Source organism: Chenopodium quinoa, unplaced genomic scaffold (assembly GCF_001683475.1).
Source record: "Chenopodium quinoa cultivar QQ74 unplaced genomic scaffold, ASM168347v1, whole genome shotgun sequence".
Taxonomy (NCBI): Eukaryota; Viridiplantae; Streptophyta; class Magnoliopsida; order Caryophyllales; family Amaranthaceae; genus Chenopodium; species Chenopodium quinoa.
This window is the reverse complement of record NW_018743292.1, coordinates 6,903,583-6,924,564: the sequence shown is the minus strand read 5'-3', so window position 1 is coordinate 6,924,564 and position 20,982 is coordinate 6,903,583. Positions and strand designations below refer to the sequence as shown.

General features: G+C 35.2%; 1 protein-coding gene across 1 annotated transcript; it reads left to right on the top strand.

Moving 5' to 3' along the window:
• The first annotated feature begins 2,540 nt into the window (after positions 1-2,540).
• On the top strand, positions 2,541-18,496 carry LOC110735878. Its single transcript, XM_021916056.1, has 16 exons — positions 2,541-2,950; positions 5,500-5,574; positions 5,899-5,987; positions 6,083-6,167; positions 6,591-6,672; positions 6,786-6,874; positions 7,753-8,019; positions 8,119-8,178; positions 8,362-8,409; positions 10,312-10,444; positions 10,529-10,605; positions 10,851-10,946; positions 11,065-11,135; positions 11,261-11,351; positions 11,453-11,561; positions 16,783-18,496. Exons 1-16 carry the CDS (start codon positions 2,765-2,767, stop codon positions 18,270-18,272), a joined length of 3,048 nt encoding a protein of 1,015 aa, XP_021771748.1. The 5' UTR covers positions 2,541-2,764; the 3' UTR covers positions 18,273-18,496.
• The last annotated feature ends 2,486 nt before the right edge of the window (positions 18,497-20,982 follow it).

Below are 20,982 nucleotides of genomic sequence, written 5' to 3'. Positions count from 1 at the left end.
AACAAAAAATTGATATTAATAATCCTAACTTTACACCATTTTCTTTTAATTATTCTTAATTTTGGACATTAATCTATTATTTTATAAACAAAAAATATTAGTCAAATAATAATTAAAAAAGAGTTAAATAAGAGAGGAAATTAGAGAAAATATTTTAAAATTAAAACCACACATAAGTATTAATTAAAAAAAACTAAAAATTGATATTAATAATCTCAACTTTACACCATTTTCTTTTAACAATCCCAATTTTGGATTATTCTGGAATAATCCGAACTTTAGGGGTGTTTACATTTTTCAATCCCAAACCGGTCAACAAAAGTCAATGATCTGTTATAACAGGTTTTATAACACGTGTGAAGTAGTGATAGGTCTAAAAAAAATTAGAAAAAAAAGAAATTTGTCAGAAAAAACTTTTTAAAGCACTCTTTTTGTTGGAAAAAAACCTTTTAAAATTTTTTTGGCAATCTAAAACCTGATTCTAAATTTTTTTTTTTGAAAACAACCAAAAACTCTAATTACCCTAATTATCCTCTAATTTTCCCTAATTACCCTTTTAACTCTCAATTAATTATTTAAAAATTATATTATTAATTAGAGGTGGGCAGCATACTGTGCCGGGCCACCGCGGGTCGTGCCTCGCCGTGCCTGGTGGTGGCTTGTGCCGGGCCATGTCGTGACGTGCCTGCAACTTGGCGGGCCGTGCCTTGCCGAGCCACCATTTGACACACCCCAGCCCACGGCATGGCACAACCCACGTGTCTGGCGTGCCGTGCCGGGCCGCGATTTATTTTTATTTTTCTTTTTTTTAAAAAAAACGATATATATTATTTTTGAACAACTTTTAAAATGAGTATATTTAAATAATTTTATTAATTTATGTTTATATTTTTGTATTATTATATTATAATTGTTCTTTTTACTATTCTTATTTTTATTATTATTGTTCTTTTACTCTTTATTATTATTTATGTTAATTTTATTATTAATTTATTATTATAGCCGTTTTATGGCTGTTGGAAGCAGCGAAATATAGCCGTTTTGCACGGGCTGTGCCTGGCGTGCCGCGTGCCGCGTTGGAGGGCTGTGCTGGCGGGCCAAATTACCGTGCCGTCCACCGTGTATGTGCCAATTTTTCAATATTGTGTTCACGACACGGCCCACGACCTACTCCTTGGTCACAGTGTCGTGCCGCTGGCGAGCTCGTGTTGGCCGTGCCACCACCGTGCCGTGCTTGTGCCGCTCGTGGGCCAGCACGACCCATGCCCACCTCTAGTATTAATTAAAAAAAAACATAAAACACCCAAACCCCCACCCCACCACCAACCAACCACCCCCTCCCCTGCAGCAGCCACGGTGGCCAAAACCCCTTTCCTTTGCCCCGCGCCGGTGCAGATGCCGCCCCTACCCCCCACCGTCACCCTCCCCCTTCCCACTAAACCACCACCCCCAATATTCCTTTCCTTTGGACATGAACCCAGCCCCATCCCCCGCCGGCACTGATCCAGCCCAGCCCCTATCCCCGTCCGACGCCGGAAACTCTCACAAAATCAAACCCAAAACTCTTCTCAATCCTTCTACAAGCTCTTAATTATTATCGCGTTCGTAATCTCTCTCTTCTTCATCTTTGTAAGCGTTGCCGCCATCATTTTCATCCATATTTGCATCGTAGGTTGACGATAGGTGGTAGGGGCGGCGCTGGTGCCGTCGCAAGAGAAAGAGGATTCTGGCCGCTACGGCTGCTGCAGGGGAAGGGGTGGCTGGGGTGGGGGTTAGGGTGTTTTATGTTTCTTTTTTAAATTAGTATAATTTTAAAATAATTAATTGAGAGTTAAAAGTGTAATTAGGGAAAATTAGAGGATAATTAGGGTAATTAGAGTTTTTGGTTGTTTTCAACAAAAAAATTTTAGAATCAGGTTTTGGATTGACAAAAAAAATTTAAAATGTTTTTTCCGGAAAAAAAGTGCTTTAAAAGGTTTATTCTGACAAATTTTCCAAAAAAAAAAAAAACGAAATTCCCAGCCCAGCCTAGCCCCTCCCCCTTCCCTAACACCCCAACCCCACCGCCACCGGAACCACCTCAATCCCCTTCTCGCACCGGAAAAACCCACCCCCTCCTCCTGTCGGCTAGTCGCCCCTTCCTTTCGTCCCCTCGCCCCTCCCCCATCCCTTTGAACCACCATCCCCATTCCCATAACCCCCCTCCTTCCCCTCGAAACACCCACAAAATCCCTCCCCCACCCCTCCAAACGCTCACGAAACCCCTCCCCCCATCCTCGAAACACCTGTCCTATGTTTGTTTAGCCCTAGATTTGGTTAACTTTTATACCAATTCAGATTAGTTGTATTCGCTAGTTTCGATTCCAATTTAGATTACCTTGATTTTTTGCAAGTACAACTTAAGTACCCTAAATGATAACTCCTTAAGGTTTGTTGTATTTACGAATTCCGATTCCAATTCAAAATACCTTGATTTTTTGCTTACCCAGTCAGCCCTAATGAGAAACTTGTATTTTCTCTAATCATCCACCATAATGTTCATAACTCATACCCGAACCCAACCCAAGCAAACCCGACTCATTGACCCGCCCCTCTCAAAAAATTAAACCTCTACCATTCAAAAGTCTACATTCTTTTACAGTGAACTCCCGAAACCCCGCCCCTCTCAAAAAATTAAACCCCTATCGCCGCCGTCAAAAAAGCCGTCAATTTCGCCGCCGACGACGACTCGCCGCCGTCTGAATCGAAGAGAAACCCAGAAAACATGGGAGAAATCGAAGGAGAGAACAAAGAAAAAGTAACACCAGGAGAAATTTTAGGAAAAGCATCGGAGCTTAAACCTGGTAAAGGTGCTTACGTTGCCGCTGATGCTGCCGGTGTTAATCTTGTCTACGCTTCTCTTACTGGTTTCCGCACTATCTCTCCCCCTCCTTCCGATTCTACTGACAAGGTTTGTTTCTTCTTCTTAATTTCTTTCACATTTTTGTTTTGTTAATTTATTAAGCTTTTTAGGGCTTTTATATGTAGTTTCTTTTTGGGAAATTCAATATTGGTTGTATAAGGAAAGTTGGGAAATATATAGTAATATAGTATTTGACATCTTGGTGATTAATAATGTTTCAGAGTTTTGTTAAATGGTTAATTTTGTGAATTAGTTTGAGATTATGGAGTTTAATGGGGGTATTTATAATTTTGCTAAGCATTGATTTGTGGGCGTGATGGAAATTCTAATGCTAGTGTAGAGAGAGCACAAATGGTAATGACTAATGAGGTAGACAGGATTCGGTATCGAGTATCTAGCAGCAATTCCCGGACTTTAATCAACTAAGCTAGTTGGCATCTGCGCTATGTAATTGGCTTTGGACTTATGGAGTATCAGTGAAGCAAAATTCTATTTCCGGATTGGCAAAATTATTACCTTTGCGTTTTTAATTTTTTTCTTATAGAGGAAAATGTTGGTTGAGCAACCAAACAGATTTTGATTGCTCGTTTGGGTTTTTAAAAATGACTGAGAAGGAAAGAGAAGCGAAGAGAGAAGAAATGGAAGTTATTAGTTTTTATGTCATTTGGTTTAGTACATTAGGATTGAGAGGCACCTTTTGTTTGGTTTTGTATATATGGGAAGTCAGGAAGATGACATTTTTACCTCCCAATTCCAATTCTGTCCTTTCAACAAAATGCTATGAGTGCACTAGATAATACTTTATTAGGACTTGGCTAACAATGTTATGGATTTTTGGGTTGGTATGAGGTGCTAAGTGTGCATATCCATCTTGGAGAGTTAGTTGTCCAACATGGGTATTTTAGGCGAAATGAAGAGTCAAAGTGCAATGATTTGAGAAATTGATATTTGGCTTGATTTAGGTTAAATGAGAGGATATGAATTGAACTGTTGATTGATTTTCGCATAGAGTTATTGTTTCTATTATCATGGTCTTGTGGTAGGTTGACCAAGTATGCAGAAGCAGCAGAACAAAAATGGGGAAGAGAACGGAGTTTGAGTTTCATCTATTTTTATGACTAAATTATTAGTTGCAAGGTTGACATTCAGTTTTTCTTTGCTAGAACTACTTGGACTTTAATTGTATCTTTCCATCAAAAAAGTGAAATCTAAGCAGACATACTGCCAGACCTAGAGTTTGTGAAGTGGTTAATCTGGAGGAAATTTAAGTAACAATTTCATTACGTTGTAGATTGTGGATTGTGTATGATTGTATGGATTTGAGATGTTCCAATGCAGAGGTTTTAGAGTTGTGTGACAGTTTTAGTGGTTCCATATATGTGGTATTTATGCAGTATATGGAGAACTATGAATGCCAATATTTTTGATCTGGAGAGGTGGTTTGGTGGCTTTACTTTCATTACTATAGAAGCTTGGAACCTGAGTAGAATTTCCAATACAAATATTTTTTGGATGGGTCATTGTTCAACATATGAAGAGTTTTCAACCCAATATTTTGGCTCAAGGATGGTGATTTTAGAGCAGATTCAATTTGGCGGCTTACTTAATACGGAGTAATGCTAAATATCTAGTCTATGCCAATTTTTATACTAGGGAGACAGATATCAAGCCTTTTGGAACACTAAGGATGGTGATTTTAGAGCAGATTCCATGATCGGGGCAGACTGAAGTCTTGAATACATTATAAATTTATAACTCAAACGACTCCATTCTAAGGTTTTTCTTTAGTTGTAATTGGAGATAATTATTTCTTATGTTCTTGCCAAAGTGCTCTAACTGCTAAGGTTGAATTTGGATTCGTCTAGAGAATCTTAGTTAGTTTGTTTGTTTTTTTTTTTTTTTTTCTTTCTAATTAGAATCTTTGATGGACTAACACAGTTTGTTGAATAAATAATCCTAGCAACGTAGTAGTGTTTTTTTTTTTAAAAAAAAAGGAAAAAGTCCTTTACTATTAAGTTATTAATGGGCTTGGTGTAAAGTTTTAGTATCCCCTTCTTTTGACAATTCTATACGGTAGACCAAATATGTTGAATGTTAAAGGTAACCTTTTAAATGTCCAATTTCACTTCATGACCTTCCTAAAGTTTTACACCAGGAATTTCCCACCCAACAAACCATAGCAGCTACCCTTCATGCCATGGAAACCACCCTTTCCCTCTCCTCCTCACAAATAGGTTAAACTATTACGAATAGGAGAATAGGAGAATGTAGGCATAAAAGGGGTATGGGTGGCTTTCATGATGAAGTGGGGGTGGTTACCGTGTTAGGTTAGGTGGGAAGAGAGGGGGGGGGGGGGAAGTGAACATTGATGGAAAATTTTACAGGTCATTGGTCTAACAAATAGATTTTTGTCAATATTATAGGGTACCAGGTAGAAATTCGCTATATATTTCAAAATGTCCAGGTTTTTATTTGATGTATCATGCTTGCAGTAAGTGCTGTATTAATTGATGTTGATAAATTTAGCAATTGGCTTTGTTTATTACATAATTCACATGATGCCTATGTTCTTACAACTGCAACACTTTCTTCTAAAGAGGTCAGTCGTGGAGGTAACCGGTCATAAAGCGCATGGTGCAGTCCCTGAACCTGGCTGCACAGTCCTTGCACGGGTAAGTTTATTTTTTCTTGATAACTTTTAGCAATATATTTAATGTTTATAATTGAGTTACTTTAAAAAATATATTTCCAATGGTGTGGGGTACTAGACAATTTCCCCTTCCAGAAAATTCCTATTTTTCCCATAATCCCACTATGTTTTGCTAGCTTTTTGAAATTTATCAATGTTACTTAGGAACACTATGAAGTATGAAGGGGTAAAAACTAACTACTTATTATCATTGCTAGTGACTATTGAGTTGCCTTTTTCATTACATTTGCATGTTATGATATGCTTTTGCAAACTGAAACTAATCTGTATGTGATCTTCATGACAGGTTAAAAAGGTGATGGCTAAAATGGCTTCAGCGGATATCATGTGTGTTGGTAGCAAGTCTGTTAGAGAAAATTTTACAGGCGTAATTAGGTGCTTGCTTTGTGTTAGAAGATCATTGTTCTGTATTGTTATCCATAATACATATTATGCAGGTCTTGATTAAGTAAATTGCCGTGCCTTGGCAGACAGCAGGATGTAAGAGCGACCGAGATTGACAAGGTCGATATGCACGCTTCATTCCGAGCTGGTGATATCGTCAGGGCAGTGGTTGTATCCTTGATATACTAGTTATTCTGCCGTATTTGTCTTTTCTTCATTCATTATTTTTCTTGCTATGGCTTTCTATATTAATATATATCTTAAATGGATGTGTTGCTACCTCAGGTTTTTGGAACTCTTTTATTTTTTGCATAAATTCACTGCCAAAAGGAACGGTTGAAAGCTTTGTTAAAAATTATCAACTTAAGCATTTACACATTCTATCTATTGGTAATAAACTGGCTCTTTTTTACCTCAAGTGTACCCTTGTCGAATCTTTGACACTATGCTTTGGACCAGAATATGAAATTTTGTCATATAATACTTGAGTCTGTCACGAGTCTGTAGTCCATACAGTCATACCTACTTTATCTGTGGCATGTGCTTTATTTTACTCTATGAGCCTTATGAAGAATTCCTTGACATATCTATTAGCTATCCCTGGGGGATGCAAGGGCCTATCATTTGTCAACAGCAAAAAATGAATTGGGAGTTGTTTCTGCAGAAAGCACTGCAGGTTAGTGGATTTGGCTATACGTCTTGCTTTGAGCCTTTGTTCATTGCCCCTTTCTGGTTTCCATTCTGTTTATTTAGTTACTGCATGAAATGATGGTTTAAATTTTCTTGCAGGTGAGACGATGATTCCAATAAGTTGGACAGAGATGCAGTGTCCTGTGACAGGCCAAATTGAGCAGAGAAAGGTTGCCAAGGTTGGAAATTGAGACCCAACATTCTTTCAACATAGGACTTAGGAATGATAAGCTCTTTGTAAAGCTGAATATCGTCATAGAAATCACCGCGGTTTGTTACATGTATTGCGAGCTCTTGTTCTAGGAATCGTTCTGGCTTTTGTTTAGTGTTGATAGACCATGATTTAGGAAATTCTACATGATTTAGTAGCTGCAGAATTCAGCTCGATATTTACAACAGTGACATGATTATTTGATCTATTGTAATTGCTTCAGCTGCAATGCCAGTTAGTCTTTATGGATGAGCTAAAAAGGATTTATACCTGGAGATATCAAATTTAACAGTCTTATTGATAACATTTTTTTCCATTGTTGCCAGGTGAGCTTTTTGATGCAGAAAGAAAAAACAGCAATTGTTTAATGAGATTGAGCTAATGGTGAGAATTAAATTGGTTGGCTACAAAAGTTTAAAAGCTCACAATTTCCTCTCCGGCTGAAAATCGTACACCGGTGGCAAATGTTATGGCATTGCCTTATTGATAGCCTAGGCACGTGTGATCAAATCGTATCTACATCATTAGAGATTTAGAGGTGCATTGTTTAAGTGTTGCTTTGCCTGCAGGCCCTGCACGGCTGCGCATACAAATTAAATAGGTCATATTATTTTCACTAGTTATTTTGTGATCATGATTTATGAATAAAGCATATTATAAATTTCATGCCATCTAATCCAAACCCAAATTTTGTGGGCCATTAGATATCCACAAAAATTTCCAACACCACAAAATGATCTTGAAACCACTCCCAAAATGCACCATTTGTACAGTGCTAACCAAAAAAAGCCAATGTTGCACACTTGCACTTGATATTTAAAATTTTTGGGTAAAAATATAATTTTTTTTTAAACAAATAGAAGAAATAATAAGCTCCCAAAAATGGCTACTCTTTACCATCATCAATACTATCATCCACTTCTTCTTCTTCAATCTTCAACTAAATTATGTTCCACAAAATCACTGTGTTTCAACAAATATTCGAATTCCCACTTTAGAAAATCTCTTAGCTACAAAACCCATATCCCCAAATTTCCTCTAACTGTTGCATTTGCTCTCACTCAATCAGATTCCCCCAAATCCTCTAATCCTGACCCACAAACCCTTCTTCGAGAATTAGCGGTTAGTTGTTTTTTGGACTTTATTTTTGTTTTTGGTATTTTAGTCTAATAATTTCTCTTTTTTAAGTGAAATTTTAAAGTTTGTTTTGCTAGTTTGCAGGTTAATTTGGATTTGCCACCTGATTACTTTGCCAAACTTCCTAGGGACCTTCGTCTTGATGTAAGTGAAGATTTTGTTTAATGGGTTTATTATTATATATTTTTTTATTATTTTTGTTGTTGTAAAATTTAAAGTTTTGTTGATTATATTGTGAAGTTGGCAGCTGCCGCAGCTTGGAAGAATTTTAATGTTATGTTTCATAATGTAGGGTTTTAGTTAATTTTGTGAAAATGTTTGTTACAGCTCAATGATGCCGCGTTTGATCTTTCAAATGGACCTGTTCTTGATGAGGTTAGCTTTGTTGAATGTGTTTTATGCTGCATTTTTTTCTGTAAACTGGGCTCGAGGCCTCGAGTAATTTTTATCTCTTTGCAATTGTTTTACAATGAGTAGTATATGGACATTGCACTAATGCACTATGATCGTTGTAAAGGCTCGGTTTTATGTATGATGAATTGGATGAGTAATATACCAAAATGAAAGGATTAGACTGTTAGATAAGTCATATGATACTTTTGTACATTGGTAACTCCTAATTTACTTTGACGTCGTAAGTGATAGAGCTAGGTGAGGTTTTCCTGTCACGGGGATTATGAACATCGTGTAGAAAGGTAAATTTTGTGTTACTAGATTGTGTGGCAAGGCATTGTTAAGAGATTGTATTTCCAGTGAGTAGTACGAGAAGCAGGCCAGGCAGCCAGCTGACTATTATCAATGTACAGTTGGTTTAGGATCATTGCTTAATTTTTTGACTGAGTGATGACAGCTTTATTGGCCAATATGATTTATTTGATTACTTGATATTTTGGGATGATGTGGAGGTCAACTCAGGACAGGCAGAGATGAGAACTTTGTTGGTTAACATTGTGGACTAATGAATCAGTGTCCTTAATGCGGGGCTGTTGCTGGGGTAGGCTTTTGAATGTGTCCTGCAACCTGTTCTTTGTTTCTTAACCTTAACACTTTGCTCCTAAATGTAGGGGCTTCTGAAGTTTTATGTGGCTTTTAAAGTTTCAACCGTGTAGCGAGGATTTAGCAGTTTTTATGTTACCGGCATTCCTAGTTTGATGTTGACAAAGAGTGTAATAGAGATTTTGATAGATTTGATAGGAAAATGGAAACTCTGTTGACATGGATGGATAGATTGCTTCGGTGGGAGTTAAAAAATATCTTCCATTAGGGAGGAAATGGATGAATATCTTTTGCAGACGTAGCAAACCAAACTAGATTGGAGTTTAACATTCCTTTACACAGTTTTAACTTTTTACACCATATAATAACAGATCTACAGAAGAAAGTTCAACTTTCTTTAGATCATCATTATGGATGGCGAATTGGCAACACATAAGTGCTGAAGGGAGATTTCGTAGAATTCTGTGAACATCTTAATCTTGAAGAACAACCCTGTAGAACTCTGATTGTAGGTTTCGACCCAATAAATAATAAATGCAATTTTAAAATTGTCATGTATATTCCAAATTGTGAACTCAAGTTTGGACATAATACTTCAAAGAGTCAAGTTAGTAACGATGTGAATGACTAGATAAAGGAATCAACCTCATCCATTGCGAATATCCTTTCAAAGATAATTGTCAAACATGATTGGGGGATGATTTATGGTGTGGTTGTGTTAAGGATGACATATATATCTGTGTGGACCTTTTGCGAAATGCTTGAAGGGGTGATGACGACTCTAACTTTTCTGAGACCATTTGGAGACCAAAGGCTTATGCCAAGGACACTTCCTTCCTTATCAAGCTACAAAGAGAAGACCGAGGCAACATGAAGGGATATCCTTCGCATTCTTGTCCCCGGGTGGTTTCTTTGTTGAATTTGAGTTTTAATTATATGGAATTGGCTGGATTAGACTTAGTGAAGTGGAATAAATTTATCCTGTGACAACTTGTAAGAGGAGGATAAAGGACTAATGGATTATAGATATATGGTAGTTAGTCCTCTGGTTATTTGATGGTGCTGTTGAAAGGAGATGAATCCACGGGATTTTGATGCGCGTTTTTAAGGAACCTGTGTAATTGGAGTCAGGTTTCAACTTGAGCAATAGCTGTTTTAGACGATCCCCAACACCCCCCCACCCCCCAAAAAAAAAAAAAAAAAGTTCTCTTAGTACAATCTTATTTTCCCACCACTCAATGCATTGCCACTTTGATTTTTGATTTTTTTTTTTTTTTTAAGTGTGGCCAAGAGCTGGGGGAGACGTTATTGAATCTGGCCCGTGCATGGGAATCAGCTGATACTTCAACTTCTTTCTCTTTAGCGAAGCAGCTCCCTTTGTTGGAGACTTCTTTGACTGAAAGGGAAAAGGCAGGTAAAAGATTTGATTGACATATTGATAGTTACATTGTCAAAATGTAATGCTTAATCCTCACCCAGAAGCCTTTTTCCTTTGTAGCTTTTGGTAAGCGATTGCTGTCTGCTGGAAGAAGATTTCAATCTATGGGACAATATGGTCAAGGTGAACTAGAAAGGGTATAGTGCATCCTTAACATGTTATTATGCTGCTTTACTGAATCAAAGGAATTTTAAATCCTTGTTTATGATATTTTACACGTCAATGAGCAGCAAACCAACTAATTATCTGGGGATATGGTGAAGAGATTGATGTGGCTAAAATTGCTTATGCAGCACTTCATTTTTTCACTCCTTAGTGTAATTAACTTTTAAATCATGCATTCCTAAATAGCAGTATTCTTGGCTGCTTGCAACAAGTATAGATTGCAAAGTCAATGATTTCTGTTGGGAAGCTTCTATCTGCAACTGCAGTGCCTACAACTGAGGAACTCCCAAAAACTGAATCTCGGACTTTCAAGGTGCGCTATCTTCTTCAACCCCTATGATTACCCCTCACCCTCTGTGCCTTTTACATGATAGTGGATGCTACGGCCTACTGTTAGATGTACCAAGTCTTATGTGAACCTCCAACTGCAGTTTGGAGAACTTCAAGTCGAAGTGACACCTGAAAAGGCAATTATAGGTGCAGTTATCGCTGTTGTTTTTGGGTAAGCCCTGTTGTTACCGATTACTGAGTGAAGCAACTATGCTTCTGAATTATCATCGAACTTGTTTAAATATTCTGTCATAGTTTTGCTGTCTACTGACAACTTCCATGCTTGATTGAATTTAGGATCCTTTCATGGCAAATTAGTCAAGGAATTCAAAGCATCTCAGACGGTAAATTGCAATATGCAAATGATAATGCTTTGCTGCTGGCCAAGGTTTTTGAACATATTCATCTTAGAATCCATCTGATTATTTAATCGTCGCTGTGATCAAGATCAAATAGCTAACATTCGATTCCAATTTTGTCTGATTGCAGTCTTTGAGGACATCTCTGATTGCAATGTTCTATACATCCACTTTGCTGTCTGGGTTTTCTGCAGTTGGTTTGGTCTTGCTTGCAGTACAACTCAAGTCAAAGAACAAGTGACAGTCGATGTTCTGATCTAATGGTCTTCTTAGTTGTGGTGCATCGATCGGTTATGGTAAATTGTTGTTCCATCTGGTGGTTGGCTACTTATTTAAGTGTTATTAACATTATTAAGTACTCAGTATTTTGTAAAAATAGGCTTTTTAATAAGTTAAGGAGCATAGCTGCATAAAGGCTAAACTATTGCATATAATACACCCGTTGTATACAAAAGACCCGTGCATCCTTACAGTAATTTTCTCTTAACAAGACATCATCTTTGACATTAATCATCAATAACAATAAGAAAATAGATTGCGTACTTACACGGTCTATTTAGGTCATTCATAATTTCTTTGACTTTTTAAAAATTTATCAACAGATTTTGGCCTGATTCTCAAATTTCAACACGCTTTTCTAAATTTACAAAGTGGGGGAAAAAAAAAGTCCAATATTTCGAAATTATTTTTGAAGTTAAACAAATATCAGGTGGCGAATCTCAAACCTAGATTCATGCTTAAGAAAGAAAGATTTTGTTAGGGAATAATAAAGCAGATTTTGATTAATTCACTAATTTTACAGCTTAAATATAGTTCATAGCTGTAATTATTGACCTACTCTTTGATAATCAAGTTTTAAAATTTAATTAAATGTACAATCAATGATATTCAAAGTCGTGGGAACGACATTGCACTACTTTATGAAGTTAATATACTACCTCCGTTTCATATTTTTTACAATTTTGGGGTATTATTTGTGAGATATAAAATATTCCAAAGTTGCAAAAAAATATGAAACGGAGGTAGTAATTCAAATAAAAACTATAGGTTATACAAAAATAATACTTGTACTATTGTACATGTTACGTATACCTACAACTCAGGAAATTCTAGATTTTTCATAGTTTAATATAATCTTATTTAGGTCATTTGAACTGTACTTATAAGACTAAACCATGTGTTTACAACTTCGATGCGTCATTATTTAGATGATTCAACATTAACGATATTCCAAGGTTTATTTATGTTGCAAGCTAGCTCTGACTAATATTATGCAATTTTTATATTTATGTGATTAAAAAAAATCAAGAGGGCAATTTTTCATTGTTTATATAGTTGATTAATTGTTTATATAGTTGATTTTAAGCAACTAAACTATGGGGGAAGGGCCAAGTTGGGTGGTTTACTAGAAATGGTATTGGCCCTTAGGCTTATTTAATAATCCATATTTGATGATTGCAAAAATTATAATTAAGTGTAATATATCAGAAATTAAATGACAATCATAAAATAATGAAAAACTTCAGATTCAAAATTTTAAATTATGTATTTGATAAGTTCTTTTTTTGTTCAAAAAAATAAATAATGTATTTGATAAAAGAAAGGGAGTTTCACCCGAAACTATCTAAATGTAAGATGGTGCATCCATATTTATGCGAATCATGCTTGGGTGCACCAGCTTTGTTTAATACCATAAAGGTTTGCTCAATATTTGTCTTTTAGCAAACGAAAGTGCACTTATGAAATCGCAATTCAAAGTGACAAGATTTTTGGGATGAGTATTAATATTGCAAAAGGTTTCATAGTTATAAAACTATTGTATTAAAGTAAACATATCATATGATTAATCAATGAAACAACAATAAGTCATACTAAATTTAGGTATTATTAAATATTAATTCTATTTATTACACAAAAACTCAATCTCACAATGAATTATCATCTAAAGCATAAAGTGGAGTAAGTCCATCTCTATATGATACGAAGTATGTAAAATGATATGGGAGAAAAAGGGGAAATGAACAGTAGTATTGAAATTTTCGTTTGTGCTTTTTCCTTTAGTTTTTAGCTTCGTGTTTGTCTTTGGGGCTTGCCCTTCTCTTGCACCAAAAAATAAAATAAAATAAAATCAATTTTAAGTTAATAACCAAGAGAGTTTTAAAAAAAAAAAAGAATAATAAATAAACAAGAGAAGTTTTTTATATTTACACATTACAACGGTTACACTCTCTACGATAAATAAATATTCATTAATGTAGTTTGTCAAGTTTGACGTATACGTATTATATGTTAATACTTCATGTATTACATCAACATGAGTAGTTTCTAGTTTCTTTAGGGTTAAATAGAAAAATAGAAAAGTTGAGTACTATTTTCTTTTCTTTATGCCAAAGTTCAACTTTACCATACTAAACTAGTCACTTTCATAATTAAATTGTTATTTGTAGTACTCTTAGGCTATTTCAGTGAAAAGTACGGTAGCTTATTGGAAGATGCAAGATATTAATTAAAGTTTTCAACATATTATAAGTAAGATCAAGTTATAAAAAAATTGTGATATGGTTCATGAATCTTGCCCACTTTTGACAGTGCAACGCCATTTCTATATACGAAAAGTAAAAGATTCCTATCTTTATTGTCTTTGAAACTTTTTTCTCCCATTGTTTCCACTTTAGAAAAGATCAGTGCCCTACTCTGATCCTACGTCTTATAAAGATTGTCTCGTTTTTCTTTAGTGATTAGTCTCTATGAAATTTCATGATTTACAGCTTAATCCTACTTTCCAAAGTCCTCTCTAATTAATTTAGTGCTCCATAGTAGTTTAATTATTTACTAAAAATCTAATCTATCTACTCCCTTAATACAACATTTAATATAGTGAAAAACGAAAATTATGATGAGGCAATGTCTAAGGGATGGTTGAGTACTTTTTAGCATTGCAAGTTGCAATAAGATAAGTGTTTGATTTTAATTTGTTTCAATTCAGTGACAAGTTGTGACATTACTTTGTTTGATCTAGTCAAGTATTAAAGTAGTTGCACTATTCTTGTCATTATTATCAAGCAACTATTATTGTCTTCATGACTTCGTCAATTTATGTGTGCTTAGCTTGTTAACACTATCTATATTCTCTTTGTGTTAAAAAAAGCTTGTTAACACTATGGCTAATTTAGCTATACATGGAGTTTATTATAATAAATTAATCTTCTTGATTTGTTTTAGGTTTAATAGTTTATGCTAAATATTTTCTTAATAATAAATACTTCTTTCGTTTATTTATAGTTGCAACATATCCCTAAAATGAAAATATCACAATAGCTACAACAGATTATAAAATGATGGTTTTTATGGTGAAAATTGTACTATTTTCTTTATTTAAAGTTTATGACCCATTTAATTATACTCCTAAGTCCTAACAACTTCTTAACCCCATTTTAAGTGTATTATATAATGCGAGGTTCTCTTTTACCGTGATAAAGTGTGTGTTGTAACGTACTATAAAAAAAACGGAGGAATTATTTCCTATACTATTATAATTTTCGTTCAAAGTAAATAACTAAATATAGGTAACATATTATAGATAGATGAAAAAATGTTGCGAGTAAAGAAAAAGGAAAAAAATATTAATCAACACTTCATCCTCATAATCTCAAGAATTGCACATGTGATGCATATCATCCATACAATTTGGATTCAATGGAATTACTGGCAATTAATTATAACACAAACGACTTTATATAGAAGGACTTTACTACTAATCAAACAAGCTTAACAAAAAGTTCAATGCAATCCCTTCTCGATTATAATATAAAGATTAAATGATAAAGTTTATTTTATCTCAACAATACCGTGGAAAATTCATAGAGATCTTGAATTTTTTTTCAAATAATTCACCTTTAACGTGTTTGCAATAAATGCCCTTTTTGATGCAACTAGAAAATTTTATCATACCATTAGTTGTACCATGTACTTTAGCTTAGTAATTTGTCGTTCTAATAGCAAGTAGCAACTATGTACCACCTTTCAAGCTGACGCAACTACTGATGACTTACAACTTTACAAGTCTTACAACACATCTCAAGTCAAGTTGTACGGGAGTTAGTTCATGATTGGGTAATTGGATTGATAACAATCCCGCATGAGAAGAGAGTCTGATCACGTACACATTAATTGGGTATTAAAAATCAGTTTGTGTCAACTACATTTTTTTTGTTCCTCCTTTCATTTCGATTTAAGATTTTTAGTCTCAAATCACATATGAGTTCTGAAATAACAAATTTAATTTATAGAAATTGAAGATTAACTATGTTATTGCCTCAAAGAGGAAAGAAAAAATATTTAAAATATGATGGAAGAAGCTATAATTATCCATCCTGAAAAATTGAATTTTTAATACCAAAAATATTTTCTTATTTCAAGTTGGTATAATCAACTAATGACTGTAATTGAGGTTTGTCTTTTATTAACATAAAATAAAATAATTGCGGATAAAAGTTGACCAATAGAGGTTTGACTTCAAAATAAGGTGAGGTGTGAAATATTGATAGTCTAAAGCTTCTAGAGCAAAACTCCTAGAAATGTACAAGCAACTACGTTGAAAATTAAAACAATTTACGGCCAACATTTTTCATTTACAAGTTGCAAATTAAAAAGATAATGTTGTGTGATTTTAAAGTACATAATTACATACTTGTAGTTTCATAGTATCCCATTATTTACCTTACCATTGAATATCCTCTTGAATAATTTACCATACTCATAATTTCATAATTTAGTATCCTCTTAAAAGTTAAAGGTTTATGTTCAAAAATAGAAATATAACAACCCACTCACTGTTTAAGCTCATGTCCCAAAAAAAAAAAAATAAAAAAAAAAAAAAAATTATATGTAGTTGACCACATCGTGTGATCGGGGTTACTTATTCAGGGGTTACTCGGTCGGTCAAGAGTTACTCGGTCGGTCAAGGATCACTCGGTTGGTCAGGGGTTACTCTCACACAGAAAACACACTAACCGACTGAGTAACCCCTAAATAAGTAGCTCTGGCGAAAACGCGCCAACCGACTAATGAATAACCCCAGAATAAGTAACCCTTGACCGAGTGATTAACCCCTAAATAAGTAACTGCTGAATAAGTAACCCACCCACACAATGTGGCCAGCTACACAGAAAAATCACCGCAACCACTCACAAAAATATCTCAGAAGACCATTTCTCACCTTACTAATGACAGTTGTAATCACCGTTGACACTGTACTACTAATACTACGGAGTATATACTTAAAGTTAAACAATTAGACTCTTACCTTAATTATAATCCTCAAATATAAATATACATGACATATATCACAATATCATCGTCCTTTCCCAACAACTTCGTACAAAAAAATTCCCTACTGCACACATAAATTACATATGCTTATCCATTATTTCTAACCTCTATTTTTTTCATTACCTCCAACAATGTCTTGTAACGCTGCGGAGCTACTCCCCCTCCTAGGCGGAGGCTCGGCTAATGCCACCGCGGCAGCTACCTACTTATGTAACCGTTTTACAACGGTGGCATACGCGGTGGACACCACGTACCTCCTTTTCTCAACCTACTTGGTTTTTGCCATGCAACTTGGCTTCGCGATGTTATGTGCCGGGTCAGTCCGGGCCAAGAGTACGATGAACATCATGCTTATCAACGTTCTTGATGCTGCTGCAGGGTCTCTTTCTTACTACTTGTTTGGGTTTGCATTTGCTTTTGGTTCGCCTTCGAATCCCTTCATTGGACGACGTTTTTTTGCTCTTAATGATGTACCTGAAGCTGGTGTAGACTATAGTTTGTTCTTGTATCAATGGGCTTTTGCTATCGCGGCCGCTGGAATCACCAGCGGCTCGATAGCAGAACGTACAAAGTTCGTAGCCTATTTGATATACTCGTCGTTTTTGACCGGGTTTGTGTACCCGGTCGTGTCTCATTGGTTCTGGTCCGCGGATGGATGGGCTAGCCCATTTAATGCGGATAACTTGTTGTTTGGGACGGGAGCCATTGACTTTGCTGGGTCAGGTGTTGTTCATATGGTTGGTGGGGTGGCGGGGTTGTGGGGTGCTTTTATTGAAGGCCCGAGGATCGGCCGTTTTGATCGTAACGGCCGGTCCGCGGTCCTAAGAGGGCATAGTGGTTCATTGGTTGTGTTAGGGACTTTTTTGCTTTGGTTTGGATGGTATGGGTTTAATGCTGGTTCTTTTTTGACTATTCTTAAGCCTTATGGTGAGCCTGGGGGATTTTATGGTCAATGGAGTGCAGTCGCTAGGACAGCTGTCACAACGACATTGGCTGGATCGACCGCAGCATTGACTACTTTGTTTGGTAAGAGGATATTGGTGGGTCATTGGAATGTAATTGATGTGTGTAATGGGTTATTGGGTGGGTTTGCGGCTATTACTTCCGGGTGCTCCGTTGTTGAGCCGTGGGCGGCCATAATTTGTGGATTTATGGCCGCCTGGGTTTTAATTGGGTTTAATAAGTTAGCTGAGAAGGTCAAATATGATGACCCACTCGAGGCTGCCCAATTGCACGCCGGGTGTGGCATGTGGGGTCTAATTTTTACCGGTCTATTCGCTACAAAGAAGTTCGTACAAGAGGTCTACGGGTCGGATAGGACCCATTATGGACTATTCATGGGTGGAGGGGGAAGGTTACTAGGTGCTCAAATTATTCAAATCCTCGTTATCTTCGGGTGGGTCAGTGCCTTAATGGGTCCGCTTTTCTTTACCCTAAAACAACTTGGGCTCTTAAGAATTTCTAGCAAAGATGAGATGGCGGGTATGGATCTAACCAAACATGGTGGATTCGCTTACATGTACTATGATGAAGATGACCCGTCACAAAAACCCGCCTTTGCAATGACAAGGGTGGAGCCTGGTAGCATGACTCCTGATGGTAGACAAGCAAATGTATGATCAAATTATGCAAAATCATGTAAGAATTTCTAAGATTAATTGTGCAATTATGTTGAATATGAGTAGTTTAGGTTGGACATGCAATTTCAAGTTGTTCTGTTTGCTAAATCCTTGCTTGTATATTTTAACACTCTTTTGTTCAGCGTTAGTGAATGTATTGATGATCTTGTGTGGATGAAAAAACAGTGGTATTTCGATATCTAGACATTATGTTTTGAATGTGAGTTACTCTGTTAAATTTTGATCTTAAACTTCATTTATACAAAATGTGCATGTTATAAAATTAAAGAGAAAAAGGAGTAATGGAGGAGAGAATCAATCTACTTTTTATTACATGTCAAGGGATATATATACACAACAATAGATAGGGTTTTCTTAGACAATGATAAACCCTAATAAAATAAGAATATTCTAGAAAGATAGAAGGGTATAATGGGCATCCATAAATACATATATTATATAACACTCCCCCTTGGATGACCATTATCGAATAGTGTGTCTCGTTAAAATCTTACTAGGAAAAACCCTATGGGATAAAAACCTAGTGAAGGAAAAAAAGTACAACACTTTCATGATACGCCTTGGAATGCTGCCTTATTGAAAACCTCACCAGGAAAACCCAATGTGAGACAAAACCTTAGTTAAGGAAAAAATAGTGCAGCGCGTATTTTCTCCCCCCAATGATTGCATAACTTGATATCTTCCAGTGTAATGAAGCCAATGCCTTTGGGTAACTTGCACTTGGGCGTAATAACATTCCGATCCTTTAGTTGATCCTCCTTAATCTAACATGAATCTTGAAAACTTCAATGTGAGGAATCTTCATTTCTCCATACATGTGAAAATAATAAGTCATGTGTTGTGTTACAAATGTCTTATATGATATTGTTGTTTCAAGTTTCCTTAACCATTAAACTTATGCCTTCTTTTTAAGGACATATAAATTTGCTATTGATAATCAAATATTGATCATAGTTTATCATAATTTATGGCAACTCGTGGTATCATCAATATCATTGTACAATTTTATGGATTAGTGATATAATGTAAGTAATTATATAACTTGTTCATAATTCTTCTGGACCATAAGAAGATTATTCTCATTATAAGATTATAACATAAAATATCTCATTGTTATTCTTTAGACGTTTCATAATTTATATGATATTTCTCTTGTAAATACAAATAGTAAATCTCACTAACTGTCACATGCTCAATCTTTAGGTTGAGCTGTCAATAATGTAGTCACATAGACTTTTTAGGAGTTTGATTATAATTGCAATATTCGAAATATAAAATTTGTAGAGCTATATAATTAAATACGTCATATATAAGTTCTTCAGGAACTCTTCTTACATCCATAACATGCTATTAGATCGACGTAATACATAATTTCATCACAATTGTAAGGGACAAACATTCACACATACCACAATTTTAATATAGAAACTAATTAATGCATGCAATATGAGATATAGAAATCGTGATAAGATATTGAACAAAAATATACAATGAGTAATGCATCTAACTTCCTATACGTGCAATGAGCAATCCATTTACCTATGACTCACATATGCACATGAACATAAGACTCAAAATAATACAAGACATTGTACAGTGTAGATTTAAAAATCCATATTTTATTGGACTTCTGGTCCATGATAAACTTTTGATGATTATTATTATTATGTTGACATCAAAATGGACTTATATTTCAGATCCCTTATTCACTAGTCCATTCTATCATGCATATGCATATTATTCATTGGTTCCATTATGTACCGGTATCATAAAATTTCTTTAATGTACATTTCGCATGCTATTTTACTATGATATCTTAATACATTTCTCATTGGTACCATCATAACTTTTCTTACATCATAGGCCATCTATTGTAATAATTCAGATATTAATACCACTTTTGGGGTATTTCATACACTATGGTATTTATATACTATTACACTATTAAAAGTATTAACTGCACTATCTTGCCATATATCATATCTATTGGACATATCTAGAACCGATCATACAACTTACGCTTCAAGTATAATTGGCAAGATTTTATCTCAATGTATACACATAATATGACCAAAATGTATCTTCAACGCTATGCAACATAAGTCATAACTGAATACAAATCAAATCATAAATGTGCAACGTATCTTGATAATATATAGACAAAAGTTGGCATATAACTTTTCAAACTACCATTATAGGGATCATCAATTTTTTTCCGATTTTTCCAACTTTTGCTAATTCTTCTCCCCCTTAAGTTAGTAAAATATCTCATTTATAGGGGCGTCTAATTCTATACCAACTTAGTATACAAATTTGCATTAAAGTTCATTTCATTAGGAGGATCACAATCAAAATTTATCACTCAGAAGATTTATATTAAACAAGTTTTATCTCTTCTGGAGAACAATTTCAATGAAGAATCATTTTTTCATTAACTTTACATTGCACGTGTATTTATTATTACACTTTCCATAATATGTTCTCTTCTGGAAATCAATGTCAATGGAGAGATAATTGTTGTGTAGTTGTACGTTTTTCCTTCTTTTTCAATTTCTTATGTGCTGACATATAATAGCCCCAATCAAGAGAAACGTTACATAAACATAAACTTGCTTGTAATTGCACTAGGTGGTGATCTTGCGGATCACTAGAAACATTGATAGTATGATACTTGTTACTCAAAATTTCA